At 37.6% G+C, this 15,167-nt stretch overlaps 1 protein-coding gene across 1 annotated transcript in view; it reads right to left on the reverse strand.

Moving 5' to 3' along the window:
* The window catches only part of LRRC8B (leucine rich repeat containing 8 family member B), a 20,514-nt gene that overhangs the window by 3,078 nt on the left and 2,269 nt on the right, over positions 1-15,167 (reverse strand). The window contains exons 2-5 of the mRNA XM_017729939.1: positions 4,849-4,903; positions 3,934-4,033; positions 1,117-3,275; positions 1-154 (exon numbers count right to left, since the gene is read on the reverse strand). Of these exons, the coding sequence (XP_017585428.1) occupies positions 1-154; positions 1,117-3,249 (2,287 nt within the window). The 5' untranslated portion in view covers positions 3,250-3,275; positions 3,934-4,033; positions 4,849-4,903. The remainder of the gene's footprint in view (positions 155-1,116; positions 3,276-3,933; positions 4,034-4,848; positions 4,904-15,167) is intronic.

The following is a 15,167-nucleotide window of genomic DNA, read 5'->3' on the forward strand; positions in this document are numbered from 1 at the left end:
CAGGAAGGGATTCAAGATAGTTTCCAATGAGCTCTAAGTGAACAAGATTCAGTAGCTGACCCACAAAAGGGGACAAATTCATCAGACTGTTATTTCCCAGAAGAAGAAATTGCAGCTTTTTGCACTGAAATAATCCATCAGGCAGCATTTCAATCTAGAAAAAGAAAAGAGAAGAACAAAAATAAAGTACATTAGAAGTTGTTAGCCTAGGTACAGCTGCATGTTTTGACATTTCCAGTTTTTATTTTAGGGTAAAAATCCCTCTTAGTTTATGAAAGGAAAAGGAAGACTGTAATTTCTCTATCATTATGTGATCAAGTGCTTGAGAGCACTACAATGGTTTTATTATACCTGTTTTGTTACAAAGCTGCTTAGCTCCTGGCACACACCAAGCCTGGAAGGGGGAGCACATCCATGCGTGCATGCAGAGGAGTGCAGGGGGCAGGGGAGAGGAAGAGCCCACTGTCTCCTGAGAATCACTTAAGAACAAGCACAGGCTGTGGAGAGACACTAGCAGCTCCTGTGTTGTGAAACCTGTACAAGCAGTTACCTGTGCAGTACAGTAATCTTGGCCCACTCTACTGACATGTAACATCCAAAACAAGCCTCACCAATGAAAACAATTATAAGGCTCAAAAGAAGTCACAAGCCTGAGCCCCACACTAATGAGCCAGAGAGTTTAGCACTGCTGATGAGGTTACCAACCATAACTATTTCCCTCTTCCCCATCATACACCTGAGCTGCTTATCAACCAGCTGCTGATTAACTTTAGCTTTCAGTTTGACATTTTAAGGTAAAAATTAAATGCTGTTCACTTCCATTAAAATACTGCATAGGATTGACAGCTGCAGGGCAAGGAAAGATGCGTTTCTGCAGCCATGCTAACCTATACTGTCCCTGAACCAAAGCCCTTAAGCTGCTACAAACCAGGATAGTATTAGGTGAGCTTTGCTGATTCCAAAGCTTTAGTAATTAAACAAGCACCACCCCTTTTTTCTGGGTTTGCTTTAATCATGAACACCACAAAAGCACTTCAAGCTAGAGGCAGTTCCAGAAGAAATAGTAGGTTAAATATCTATTTTTGGTTTTGAGTAGTAATTCAAAGTTCTACTTACGTGGTTTTTTGTCAAAGCCAAGTACTGCAGGTTGGTCAGATAACCAATTTCTTCAGGGATGGAGGTTAGCTTATTATAGCTAAGATCCAAATAGTGTAACTTTCTACAAAGAAATAGCTGCAATGGAACATTCTTAATATTATTATAATTTAGATACAACTGTTCCAGGTTTGATAATGCACCAATCTGCACTGGGACATATGAAATACTGTTGTGCCACAATTTTAAGCAAGAAAGATTTTTAAGATGTTGGAAACTAATTATTTCTTCCACTGTTCTGAGGTTATTTTCTTTTAAGTCAATTTCATGCAAATTGTTTAGGGTAAAAATGGAATGGGGAATGCGCTCTAAATCGCAGCAGATTAATTCCAAGGTTCTCAGGTTTACCAGCTTCTTCAGGTTATTTAGCACTATCAGCTTATTTCCCTCATTGTTGATAGACAAGTGTTGTAAAGAAGGCAGAAGATCTGTAATCACTTGAGGTATACGGGAAAGGTTGTTTTTTAAGTGAATGGATCTCAGATTTTTTAGCCCCTGAAAGCCGTCATTGTATATGGAGTTGTGATGATCTAGCATGAAATATCCTGTTAAGCACAATTCTTGCAGGTTTTTTAGATGAAAGACCCAAAACGGAATTCTTCCCATCTCACTAGATTTCAAACGCAAGGTTTTCAGATTTTCTTCTAAAAAGTTGACTGCTGGATAATCCATCGTTAGTGATGAATGATAAACATTGAGTTCTTTGAGATTGACAAGCTGGGTCACAGCTGAAGGAAGTTTGGCTTCGGGAATAAGTTCCAGGCTTAGGACTTCTATTTCTGTCAGTTCAAAGACACTGTCTGGAAGACCATTTAACATGAAAAGGTGAAGTTCAGTCTTGTCTTGGGAATTTCTTACTAGTTTATTTTTCAGTTTTTCCACTGACCATTCATTGTTAAGATTTATCTGTTTGAGTTCGTTCTCACTCAAATCAGACAGGAATATTGAGAATCGCTGGGAATAAAGAGGATCATACTGATCTGCCAAGTGAAGAATAAATGCAAAGTCATTCTTTACATCAGGTATATCAGTGTAATTACTTTTCTCTCTCAACTTCTCAAAAGAGTATTGCTTAAGTGAACTTCTTAACATCCACCACAAACTGTAAGTACAAGTTAACCCATAGAAGATCACTAAAACAACATAAAATGAAGCCAAAACTTTAAAAATTTCTGCTAGCGAATAAACACACTGGTACCTTTTGTAGCCTGTAAAGGCTTGAACATTAACCACACAATCAATTTCAAGTGTAATAAAGGATAAATAGTAGGGGACATAAATTACTATTATGACAACTACAAAGACTTTCACTATAATCTGTTTCATATACACTGTGTAAACGACATCCTTTTCTTCGGCATGTACTCTGAATTTCTTCACTTTTTCAAATATAGCTTTAGCTTGTTCCCCTTCTTTTTTATCAAGAACACTTGAATTTTCTCTTCCAGTTGTTTCCAAGCCAGGTTGTGAATATGGCAGGGACTGTCTGCTGGCCCCTATGTCTCCTGAACACTGAGGTGATGAAATCACTGTTTTTGATTTGGCTATCGGCAACTTCCTCGCAGACTGCTCAGCAACTGTTTCTGAGAGGGCACGCGTTGTCCACGGAGAGTCAAAACACTTCTGAAGAACAGCTACAAAGTGCTCAAGCCTGGAACTTGTACTAGGATAGTAAAGCCAGAAATTACTGCAAGCTGCAAAAATAAAGGTATGCAAAAGCACTAGGTATGGAAAAAATTTGGCAAACCAGTGAAGTTGTCGCTCATAACATACTGCATCAATGTAGGAATACTGCTGCCGATGGAGATAATTCTGGATTTTAAGCGGGATGATTATCGGTGCTGTCGAGCTAGCTGACATGTTAAGGTTGGCTTTAACTAAATCCCAAGGCACAGCACAATGATTGTCAAATTCTAGCTTGCAAGGAAGACAACACAATACTCTGGTTTGAGTAAGCTGGAGAGCCCCAGCAAGCACAGCAAGTAGCAGCATTATCATGGTGAGGTAATACCAGAAGACATCCCACCATGGTTTTAGTATGTGGTAGGATGACTGGGCATCTGCTAAGCATTTGAGTTCTGTTAGCGTGATCATGACTTTCACCTGTGAGAGAACAGCAGCTGGTAGAAGAAAAAAGAAAAGACATTCTTAGATAATTGTTAAAAACAATTTATCTCACCATTAAATACTTGAAGTTTATTACCATTTTCACAGTCTTAAATACGTGTAACATGTGGCTTGGACTCCAGAGCATAGTGAAAGGATCCAAGAACTTCTGGGACCTGACCCCAGCCATCATCTCATGGATTTATTTTAAGGAAAGGTACTTGGAATGCAAAAACTTAGAGAGCAAAACTAGCACGAGAGATTAGGAGAAGGTATATTTTAACCAAACAATTGGGCACTGCTCCAGTAGAAGCAACAAGCAGGTATAAGTTAAAGCAGGCCTTCACTACCATCATTGACTTACATAAGTGATTTCTTATTTATGAAGAATTCCAAAATCAGAGTGGTACATTAACATGATGACTCTTGTAATTTAGAACTTTCTACCAGATTAAATAATTCTACCCAGTTAAAAATACACAAATTCCCCAAAAGGCATTTTGTATTACATATTCTTATGTATAATTCCCCATCTTCTCCCATCAAGAGAATTAAGCATATTGGCAGAATAAAAATTAAGGTGGCACAATTTATTATTGTTCAATATTGCTGTTTATACATATGTAAGTGACACATTTAACTCTCAGAAGCATAGGTTTGATTCATACTTACTTTACTAATTAAAGAGAATAAAAAACACAGCACTGCTCAGTCAGGAGGTCTACACCTTTTAAAATTCCTCGGACATGCCATCTTTACATTTGTCTTCATTCTGGATGGAGAAAATATTGAATATACTTATTTGCAATGCCTTAACCTAAATAAAGAGCAAACATTTCAGCTTGCATTAGAACTGCTGCCTCATTGTGCATCCATTAAGCTCTGCATTGCTACAGCTACATGAAATGGAACAGTCTGTACTCCTATGTGATCATGCAGAATGCGAAATAAAAGCTTTGCAGTTACATCAACACAAAAATCCCCAAACACCGAGGGGAAACTGCCTACAGCTAGCCCTATTTCAATGAGGAAGTAATTTTTTCCCCCAAACAACTATGAACTTGTTACTTGGGAAACTGACCCCCACCTGGCTACACGCTCCTTTCAGGCAGTTGTAGAGACTGGTAAGTTCCCCCTGATCCTCCTTTTCTCCAGGCTGAGCTCCCCCAGCTGCTCCTCACAGAACTTGTGCTCCAGACCCTTCCCCAGCTCCACTGTCCTTCTCTGGGCTCACTCCAGCCCCTCACTGTCTTTCTTGTCATGTGGGGCCCAGAACTGGACACAGCACTCGAGTTGGGACCTCACAAGTTCCCAACCCGGGGAACTGCCCTGGTCCCCCTGGCTACACTGTTTTTGATACAGGCCAGGCCACTGGCCTTCTTGGCCACCTGGGCACATGCTGGTTCTCATTTATAATATGTTGGTACTGTACATTTCAATTTTAAACAGAGCTGACAAACTGTTATAAAAAGTCAAACAATAGCTGAACCTTATTCTTACTCCACATTCAAGTGGAAAGAATGACTGAAAATAAATTAACCCTTCTTGCACTGACAAAGCTATTTATAATAAAATACAAAAACTTACCAGGCCCACCCAAGGGAAAGCAGCTGAATAAGGACTGGATGGTTACAATACACTCCTGGAAGGAAAATAAATTGTCATAAGATTGTGAAATATTTGGTCCAAAAACTGTGAGTATTAGAACAGTAGCTCATTACTCCTTCCACAACAGCATTTTAGAGAGCAAACATTCTAAGAGTAAAAGATCTAAGGATCCACAAGATACCACCCCATTCAAATTATTTACTTGTTCACTATCTGAAAGTTGCTTTTCCTAAAGTAGAGATAAAGTATTGGCCTCTCTCACTGTCCCCTTTCTGAGCACTAAAAGCTTAGAAAAAAAAGCTCAACAGTTATTGCATTTAAGTAAAGTTAAAAGTTCTGCAGCTGAGATACTCTACACAGCTGGGAAATAGCAATTCCTTCAATCACTCCACTTCAACTTCCAAAAGCACATCTCAAATGCCTTTAAAATGAGATCTTTTGATATAATTCTTGTGGTTTGAATATAAATTTGTTGGTATAAAAGCACAAAGAGATACTAAACCCATTCAAATTAAGGCTTTCATTCTGCAAAGAATACCTGGATCACATCTTGACTCAAGCCAAACATGCTTGATTTGAATGTAAACAGAAGAAAATAAACTTTTTTTTCCACTTCCAACTTCAAATTAAAACCAGTCAATTCTTCTTACTTGAACTTTGTTATAAAAATGAAAGACTTGGGAACTCTGTTGAAGTTGTAAAGAACACACTAAGAGATGAATATATTGAACGATGAAAAAAGGTAAGATCAAAAGGTAAAAATAGCAAATTTTTAATAAAGAAAAACACTCAAAAAGTCAAAATTATCACTAAGTTGGCTGAGAGTTTAACATAGTGTGAAAGGTCTACTGAACATGAGTATGGGAGCAATTCTTTTCCTGACAAACATGTAAACCTCATCAGGGACTTGGGGAGATACTAATGTTTTAGGATGATTCATGTAACTAAATGCTTACAGGAGTAAGTAATATATTCCTTGGGGAATAAGGCATACCTATTCAGTACCAAGGACAAAATTCAGAGTACAATAAAACAGTTAACACTCTTTGATAAAGTATTTTCCCTAAAATTTACAAAAAGGAAAACAGAAAATGAAACTTAAGCCAATTCTGTGAAAAGCATATTGGTATACTTGAGAGCTTGCACCACTCAGTACACCTTTTTCAACCAATGATGTAATGCTAATTAAAAAAAAAAAGTGTTTTGTTTTTGTACAGATTGAGAACTCAGGGTGAGACTGACTCATGTAACTTTGTGAAGTCTGTTTCTAAAAAATGCTTTGTCACCTCTCTGCCTTGCAATGGAAAGCTGTTAGTCCCCATCAGAGATTCCAGAAAAAAGACTACATCCTTGCTGTGGTATTATAACACTTTCTAGCAGGAAGTAAATGTCACAGTATTGAGTATTTAAATACTTGAAATCTGGTCTGGTGAAGGGCTACTTTCTGAAGCCTTCCAATGAAGCAGGTGTATCCATTACAGTTCTATGTGTATGAAATAAAGCTTCCCATCGGAGGAGCACGCAGTATAAACAACTGTAATGTAAACATGTGAATTATTGATAATAATTTTGTTGAAGACATTTTTCTTTCAAATCCTATCTGTATGCCAAAAGTGACTAATCAAATGGAATAACACTGAACTGTAATGGATTTGATAAACCTCATCTCCAGCAGCTTTCAACCCATATCAAAGCCATAAAAGCTTTTCAAAGTGGCCTAACTCAATTGGCAATCTTTCTTAGAAGAAGAGAGAATGAAGTTTAGCCCCAGGCAAAATGATGACTTCAGGAGAGTTACGCCAGACCAATACAGAGACACAGGCCAGAAAAATAAAGTAAAAAAGATCACTAATATCTAGGTAATTTTTAGTTACTTCAAGACTTACTAAATCTGATCAACAGAAACATATCCAGAATGTGAGTAAAAGGCTCTCATTTTGAAAAATATTATCTATAAGCATCAGATACCCACCACCACCCCCAGCTGCCAAAAGGGTACTTGGCATTGCATTACTCTGTCGTTTGGTCATTGCTCACATAATTTTTAGGCACATTTAGTTAGGGATATCTTTGCAGCAAGGCAACTGCCTTTCTTGTCCTCCCTCAAGGGTATTTAACTTGTGTTTCCAACACACTAATTTAATCAAGATAGATTTATACAACTAAAGCATACCTTGACAGGTATTCCCATGGCCCCTGACTTGCTTTTTTTCCCTCCCCCTCAAACACAGCCACCAAGTTTTCAGCCAGTCTCTTTAGACTCTTGCAGTTGCTTCTCAAATTAGATAAGGAGATGCTGACACACTATGTACTGTAGCTGTTTTATCAATTTTCTATCAAAAGTCCTTCCTGAACTACAGTACTAACTTAGCTTCTACCTAATTTAAATAGATCACTTTTTCTTCTCAAGTTTTGGATGGAAAATTAAGTCCAATAATAAACTAAACACACAATCAGTTTGGCTTCATAGGCAGTTTTGAGACTCCCCTATGAGATTCCCAGTACCTGCTTATGGTTTCACATGCACAGCCTGAACCTCCACTTGCAAATAAATCCTCATGAAAATTCCCAAAGGGGAAAAAAAATAAACAAATTTTACCCATACACACGCATCACCAAAACAGATCTTTCCTGGCAAAAACTTCTCCTTTTATTGGCACGTTACTGCTTCCTTTCTCAAGTACTCTGTAAACAATGAATAGCCAGGTACTGCAAGAGTTCTGGTGCAAGTGACTCCATAAAGAATGATACTGCCATAGTTACTCGTAGCAGAAGCACTTACATAACTGCCTCTCCCTTTTTCAAGCAGTGATACATGGTCTTTCAGAATCTGTACTTTGGTCACCTGTGTGCACACACAGACTCAGCTGTAGGACCTTTTTGATAGGGATTGTGGTTTTGAATCTGCATTCCACTGAATGCAGAACAACACAAACAAGATTGGAGAAAGCTTCTTTTCAGCTCATTCTGAAGGAGATCACAGGTGACAATTAAACATGTATAAGTGATTATCCTTTTGTATTTAAAACAAACCCAAAGACATTCCCACACTCTACAATAACCAGCATATTCCTCAACCACAGGTTTTTCAACACTACACTAACATTATTACAAGTTTGCCATATCAACCTCTCAAATAATCAAAGACCCAAAGTCCTTCCAAATACTCAGAAATTACAACTACAGACAATCTCAATGATCTGTACCTGGACTGACTAGAGGCCCTTGCCCTTCTTAAACACTCCTGCTCTCAAGACAGCTGAACATAAGTTATAGAATAGTAATAGCAAAGTTTTATGCTGCTTAAGAATCAGTCCTTGCTCTCTCGGGAAGGCTTACATGAGTCTATATAGCCAAGTAATTTCTGAGGGAAAAAACTGCAAGCATAGTTTAAAATTTAGTAAGTTGGGCTACACTAATATTTTTACTTTACAAGACTTACCCTTCTCTGCTACTGCTTCAGAGTTAACTGCACAGCACATAAGTTGATTAAAAAAAACCCTTAAAATTAAGCAACTACTACCTCACTCTACCACTGCCATATCTTCCTCAAGCTGAGAAAAACAAGACTAGAACATGGCAAATATATTTCGGTTTCCTCAACTATCTAAAAGCTTGAACATTCCCAGGTTCAACACAAAAGGTCTAAAAACAACTTAAAGGCAGTTTCACCTTTTTTTCTCTCTCTGGTACACTTAATGCAAGAAAAATACTTTACCTAGTCTAAAGTCTTTATAAAGTTGCAGTCTAATCTTAATTGAAAATATGCTTTACTCCAATTTGATTTGCTTTACAAGCACAAGACTTACTCCTGAAATCTGACTGTGCAGGATTAGATACATTACATTATGCATTTCTTTCCTATGCCTGCAGCACTCCAAAACAGACCAATGTCTTCCTTGAGCCACATTAATTTTGCATTAAGTATTATTGATATGCAAGTATTGAGCGTTTTCTCTATTCAAGGAAGGCCAGTTCAGAGGTAAACTTTGTAAAATATGTCATTGGTCCAACACTCACTAGGGAGATGGACTACATTCAAACATTCCAGTTGCCTAAGTTATTAAAATTACATACCTGTGGGCCACGTTATAGGTACTGAATCACATCTGTTAGGTCTGCCCAAGTGCATGAAGTTACTTAAACTTAATTCTCAATAGCAGATGGGAGGGTAAAAACAAGTCAACTACTTTGAAGATTAAACTCTGTAATGAAGTTGCATTATAAAATTTGTATTTAAAAGTTATGTTGTGTGCTTTTTATATCATACTAGTCTAGCCCATAGAGCAATTTCAAATACAAATTCACATTCAGATACAAATACTTTGACTAGTAAAAACACTTTCTCCAGCCCTCTCCTCAAATTAAGTCCAAGGTGTTAAGGATTGTGTTCTAGCTGAAAAAGGCCACAACCTATGCTTCTAGAAAGGCCTTTACTAGTGAGGAAAAGATTCAGTTTAAACCCAAGTTTAAAAGCAAAGAGATAGGTGAGACAAACAGTTTACACAAAAACCCTACAAAATAAAATGGAGAAAAATTAGTAAGTAGGTACAAACCTAAGTTTCTGAACAAGTATGTTACAGTGTTAAATAGATAAGCCTACTAATGGTAAAAAAATACAGTAAAATGAACAGTAGACCAGCTTTTTTTTCATGTAATTGCATCACCATGATGGATCTCTTTGAGAACAAGCTGTCTACTTGTCCAGAACCTACCACTCCATTCATAGCCATGGTGCTTTCTAAGATCCCTAATGAACCAAGCAGAATCTGGACTCTAAATCAAATGTGAGCATTTCTAGTAAGCACTCTTTTGTACAGCTTTACTGTCTCAGTACTATTTCCAAGATCAGAGATGCATTTTTAAAATATATAAATTAAGGTTATAAGTTAAACTTAAGAGACATATCAGCCTCTAAAATACTGACTACAATGAATATCAACGCAAGCACCTGTTCAGAAGAGAGTGCTTTGTATTGATCATACAATAGAGACATATCTTGTTTCATCCCAATATTTAATTAATAACTTCTGACAGCTGGATCGCTTCATGCAAGTAATTTTACTTCTTTCCAACTCAAACTTCGCAACTGTAAAATCATGGTAACATTTCTGCTATTCTCTAAGAAGTATTTAAATGAAGAATATTATACAGTAATAATTTCTTACTAAGTATTTAGAGAGACTGTTCTGGATTGTACTTGGCTTCTGTTAGGTTCTGAGAGCTGGAAGCACACACACTTTTCCTTTTTCTAATAGTAGTCAGACAGTTATCACCTCTGTCCAATCTCAGAAATATTAACTTGTATTTGTAGTCCTCATTCTACCTAGAATAATTCTGTTTCTAAAATATGAACAGTTATCTAGTACAATAACTTAAAATTTCATCATTTGGCCAAAAAAAGAATGCTGATGTTTTTTCAACGTTTATAGACTGCTAAGACCAAGCAGTATTGCCTCAGGATAGCAGGTGTTGAGAATGGAAACTGCAACTGAGGTTACAAAAAATATACACCAAATATATTTTGTCCCTGCAAGATAATTATTACCATGTACAAATATAGCTACAAGATTTAAGAATGGTCAAAAAATAGTCTTTTAGTTTTAAGTTTTCCTGATGCTGCATAAGATTAATGGAGAACTTTCTAGAAGGGAATATTATTACTTCCACAGACAAGAACTTAATTGCATCTAGGAAAATATAATTATCAGGGCAGCAATACAGAAACACATCTGATTTCACTCTATTAGTTCTGACATTGGAAAGCTGATTTGGATTTTCAGTAGCGGCTCATATCTCCTCTCAGAAGCGGCGGGTTTTCATCATGTTTAACAGGAAAGACAGTTACTCTTGACAGCCAGCCTGACAAGCCGAAACACTTGATTCTAGATGTTTGGTCTAAACAGCTAGAACAGAATAATGAGAACAGATAAATTTCCAATTGATATCTGATGCAAACTCAGGCACTCTTTGTATGCCAGTTCTCCTGTAACCCATCTTATTACCTTTTTAAGGAATCCCAGCCCCACCCCCCCCCAGGTGAGAATAGAAAAAACTTGAGACTCTGGAGTCAATACAAGCCTGCTTGAAATGGAAATTGAATAGGCTTTACCAATCCTCCAGCAGAGTGCAATCTGGCTGCACAACTCCCTCAGTCTCTTAAGTCTCTTCCTATTCATATTACTCTGCATTACGGATTTACTAATAGGACAAAGCAACCAGCTACATCTTCTCTTCTTTTAACAAACGGAACGGGCTGAAAGACAAATTCCCCACTGCACATACTGGGTGACAGTGTCCCAACTGCATGCCTGAACATAACTCTACAGTTCAGAGCTGCCCATATGCATGGGATCAGGAGAGCTGAAAGCCCTGTTGTGCTTATCAGAAGCATCTCCTAGGACAACGCTAAGTTTCAGAAGCACAAACAAGTGATCAGACTTGAATTCTACAGCAAATCCACAGTAATCCTGCTTTGTTTCCTGAACAAACACCAAGTTAGTTCAGGACCTATGTTCACGCGTTGTACTTCCATCAACCCAAGTGTGCTGTGCAAGTCTCCTGCGGTGCAAAATTTCCTTTTTTGAGTAGGCTGTCTTAAGAGACCCAACAGCTGGCCTCACTAGTACAGGCCTTTCTAGAAGCATAGGTTGTGGCCTATTTCAGCTAGAACACAATCCTTAACACCTTGGACTTAATTTGAGGAGAGGGCTGGAGAAAGTGTTTTTACTAGTCAAAGTATTTGTATCTGAATGTGAATTTGTATTTGAAATTGCTCTATGGGCTAGACTAGTATGATATAAAAATGACAGCAGCATTATCAGAAACACACTTGGGTATGAAGCCAAGTTTAAGAACTACAAAAACAAGAGTCAGGGTTTTATCATCACCTGAATCAATTAAGAACTTTGAAGTAAAAAACATCTAGCTCCATATTTGTAAGAAACTGAATCAAAATTTGAAGCAAAGCAGACACTGCTTTTAACTCCTGTTCAGTAAAGCACTTGAGTATTGACATATCCCATCTTGCTTCAATTAAGCAATAATTTTCCCAACTTTGCAGTCAGTGTTACTGCAAAGTTAGTATTTAAGCAATGTTAATGTTTAATAAAAAGTGTTTACTTGGAAAACAGTTTTCCTGTACTGCAAAGGCACTGGAAAAGTAATAATCAGTTTCACACTTGCATTGGCATGGGTTGAAAATTAAAGTTCATCTTGTAAATAATTTAAACACAGCCTAGAAACAGTTTTTAGTTAAAAATTTTCAAATTCCCTCCTGCCTTCAAATATTTTGGATTACACAACAAATGCACACCAAGATTTTGCTTTCATTCAGATGGAAAAATTAGTTCAAAGGACTAATACTTCAGCATTAAAATCACAATGTGCAATTATTAAATTTTAGCTCAGTAGATCCTCATATTTGGATGCAGATGATTTTATTTAGCTACCAGAAAGTAACTAAGTAAATACTTCACAACCTGAACTACTCACAGAATACTGATATTTTCCCCAGAAAACTAAAGCAATAATGTCTGGGAAATAAGGGGTTACATTTTCTGGGGTTTGAAATAAGAGCTCTAAAAAATCAATGTCACTTTAATTAAGCCTGAATAAACTACATGACCAGTTTTGTAGCTGTTGTGCCACAAAATTGAAACTTTGCTAACTAAAATCACAATTCAGAGTATTATCTCACAAAGAAACAAAATGTTTGTAACAATGTCTAAATTACACTAACAATAAGTAGCAACCAGATTGTGTTACTACCACATTCCTACTGGCATCACTAGACCCCTTACCAGCATTTTTAACCCGTTCAGTTTCTCACAGTCAACTAAATTCTCAGTTTCAGTATAAGAAATTGCATTCCAGTTTACAGCATCCAAATGTACTTAGAAGCTGAGATGGAAATGCAGTCACATAATTTATTTCAGTGTGTGCAAATACATTATTTTGAAACAGAACAACACCAATGAGAATTAAATTGAAAATAGTCCATAACAAGTTCTCCACAATTCGCTTCTGATTGTTGAAAGACCCTAGAATCCTCTCAGGTGTACATCAGAAGAGGGTATGTCAGCACTATACCTCAAACTGCATTTGTAACAGCTTTACTGAGAGTTGCATCATCTGCCTTCCTTCCAAGGTACTACACCACTACAAAACACAGCCTTTTCATATCAGTAAGTTTAAATCAGATAGCTGGGCAAACTACTCATAAGTATTATGACACTTTAGTTCAATACTGAATTGCAGTTTGATTTCAAGTAGCTAAAAATTAAATCCAGAACTCATTTGTAACACACTAACAACTCTTGGGGAAAATAATCCCCAAACCCATGCATAGGTACAATACACTGAAGCCCACTCACCAAGTCTGGTAAAACTCTAATTGGAATTATATAACCTATACCACTTAAACATTAAAGACAACATACGTAAACATTAGAATATTAATTCCACTTTACATTTCTCACCCTTCTACATGGCTACCTAGGATATCTGAACCAAATAGCTTCATAACCGCAGCACTGACTGCTAACTTATCTTTAAAAAGAGTAACTGCAAGAGCAACTGGCAGAATAACACCATTTACAAGACAACAGTTGAACAGCTGTTATAAGGATGCCTAAGGATAAATACAGCCCACAGGTTAGCGCTTAGAATACAGAGAGCAGTGTGAAACGTTTAGATAGGCAGCACTGAGACCCATATAAACCACACCTTATCCCCTTAGTCACATGAAACATCCATTCCTAATCCTAGCTGAGTAAAGCTTTATGGCTTTAGCAGTAGGTATTGTAAGCTGAAGTAGTATTACTGGTGCCACAGTCTCTTTTGCTACCTGTAGCGCATCAGGCAGAGCAGGCACAGCAGCAGCTAAAGCAAGACAAGATTTCCCTCCCTCTTCACCCCCCTTCAGAAATCCCTTAGAAAAATACTTGTTTGACAGTGACATACTGCTCTACGAGGTTCATTTTACAATGCTGAAATATTGATGGATGTTTCTTTAGCACTGTTGGTCCCTCTCTAAAAATTATTCAACATGCTTTCATTAACTTCAAACAACAGCTGTATTGGTAACTTGCAATAAACAAAAGGCAATTTTCTCCCCATGAAAATCCTGTTTCCCTGAAAGAGGGGACAAATACAAGTCAGACCAGCAACTCCCTTCTCTCAAAAGTGTAAGGGAGCAAGCAAATTCCTAAAAGTTACATGAATCCTACTGAAGTTGAAAGTCAATTGCATTACATCAATGTAAAATTCAGTAGAATGTAATAATATGTGCTAATGTAAAACTCTGATAAACATTTTGTTATCTGACTACAACAGAATGCTTTAAACACTCCAGAAAACCCTTAAAAAAACCCCCCTGTATTATATACTAACTACTGGTTCTCTGCCATAATCATTCTCCTTTCTGCTCTCATTTCATTTCATGTCCTTTGCCCTGCTCAGGGCCACATATACTGAAGAAAAGCTCCTTAGGATAACTCTCCTATTCCCCACACTGTCAGCTGAGCTACACAGAGTAAAGAAAACACATACAATATAGATAGACAATACTTAATAAATTCTACAAGTACTGTAATATTTCACTACTTAATACTCATGGGTTTTTCCTTCACTGCTCTCTTGAAAGTTTAAGTTAAACAATACAGATCAATAAGGCCTAATTCATTGCCCCCCTGCGAGGAAGGTATGTAAGGAAAAATTCCAAGACACCTGAAATAACTGATGCCTTACCTTATCCTTTCAACAAAGAAAGAAAGAAAGCTGTGAGTCAGCAGAGCTTATAGCTTAAATACTTGAAACCAGAAGTGATCACATAGCTTTTAGCTTGTTCTAGGACTACCTCACAGGTATAGTTTTAAATGACCACACTAGAGGCCAAATCAAACACAGTTTACCTTATCAGCATAATTAATAACATTCTTAATATAAAATTAAGCTTTAGGGAAGTCCACTTTAATCACTCCTACATAACTGGTCAACTGCAGCATTCACCAGGGACCCGAAGCCAGGAAAGCTGCCTGAGTTTCACCCCTGAGCAGACGGGCACAAAGTCAGCCTGACGCCACTCGCGCAACTCAGCCAGGGCGCAAAGAGAGGCTGCCACGCAAGGGGCTGCTACAAGATCAGAGCTGCTGAGACGAGAAGTGCATTGGCCAGACAGAGGAAAGGAAGACAACAACAAATAGGACGGTTCTTGTTCGATGTGCAGAACTGTCAGGCCTCAACACTGAGTTAACTCTTCTCTCCCTTGCGGGGAGGCTGGGACTTGGCTCCCGCCT

The sequence above is a fragment of the Corvus brachyrhynchos genome, unplaced genomic scaffold (genome assembly GCF_000691975.1).
Source record: "Corvus brachyrhynchos isolate BGI_N302 unplaced genomic scaffold, ASM69197v1 scaffold101, whole genome shotgun sequence".
In the NCBI taxonomy this organism is placed as follows: domain Eukaryota; kingdom Metazoa; phylum Chordata; class Aves; order Passeriformes; family Corvidae; genus Corvus; species Corvus brachyrhynchos.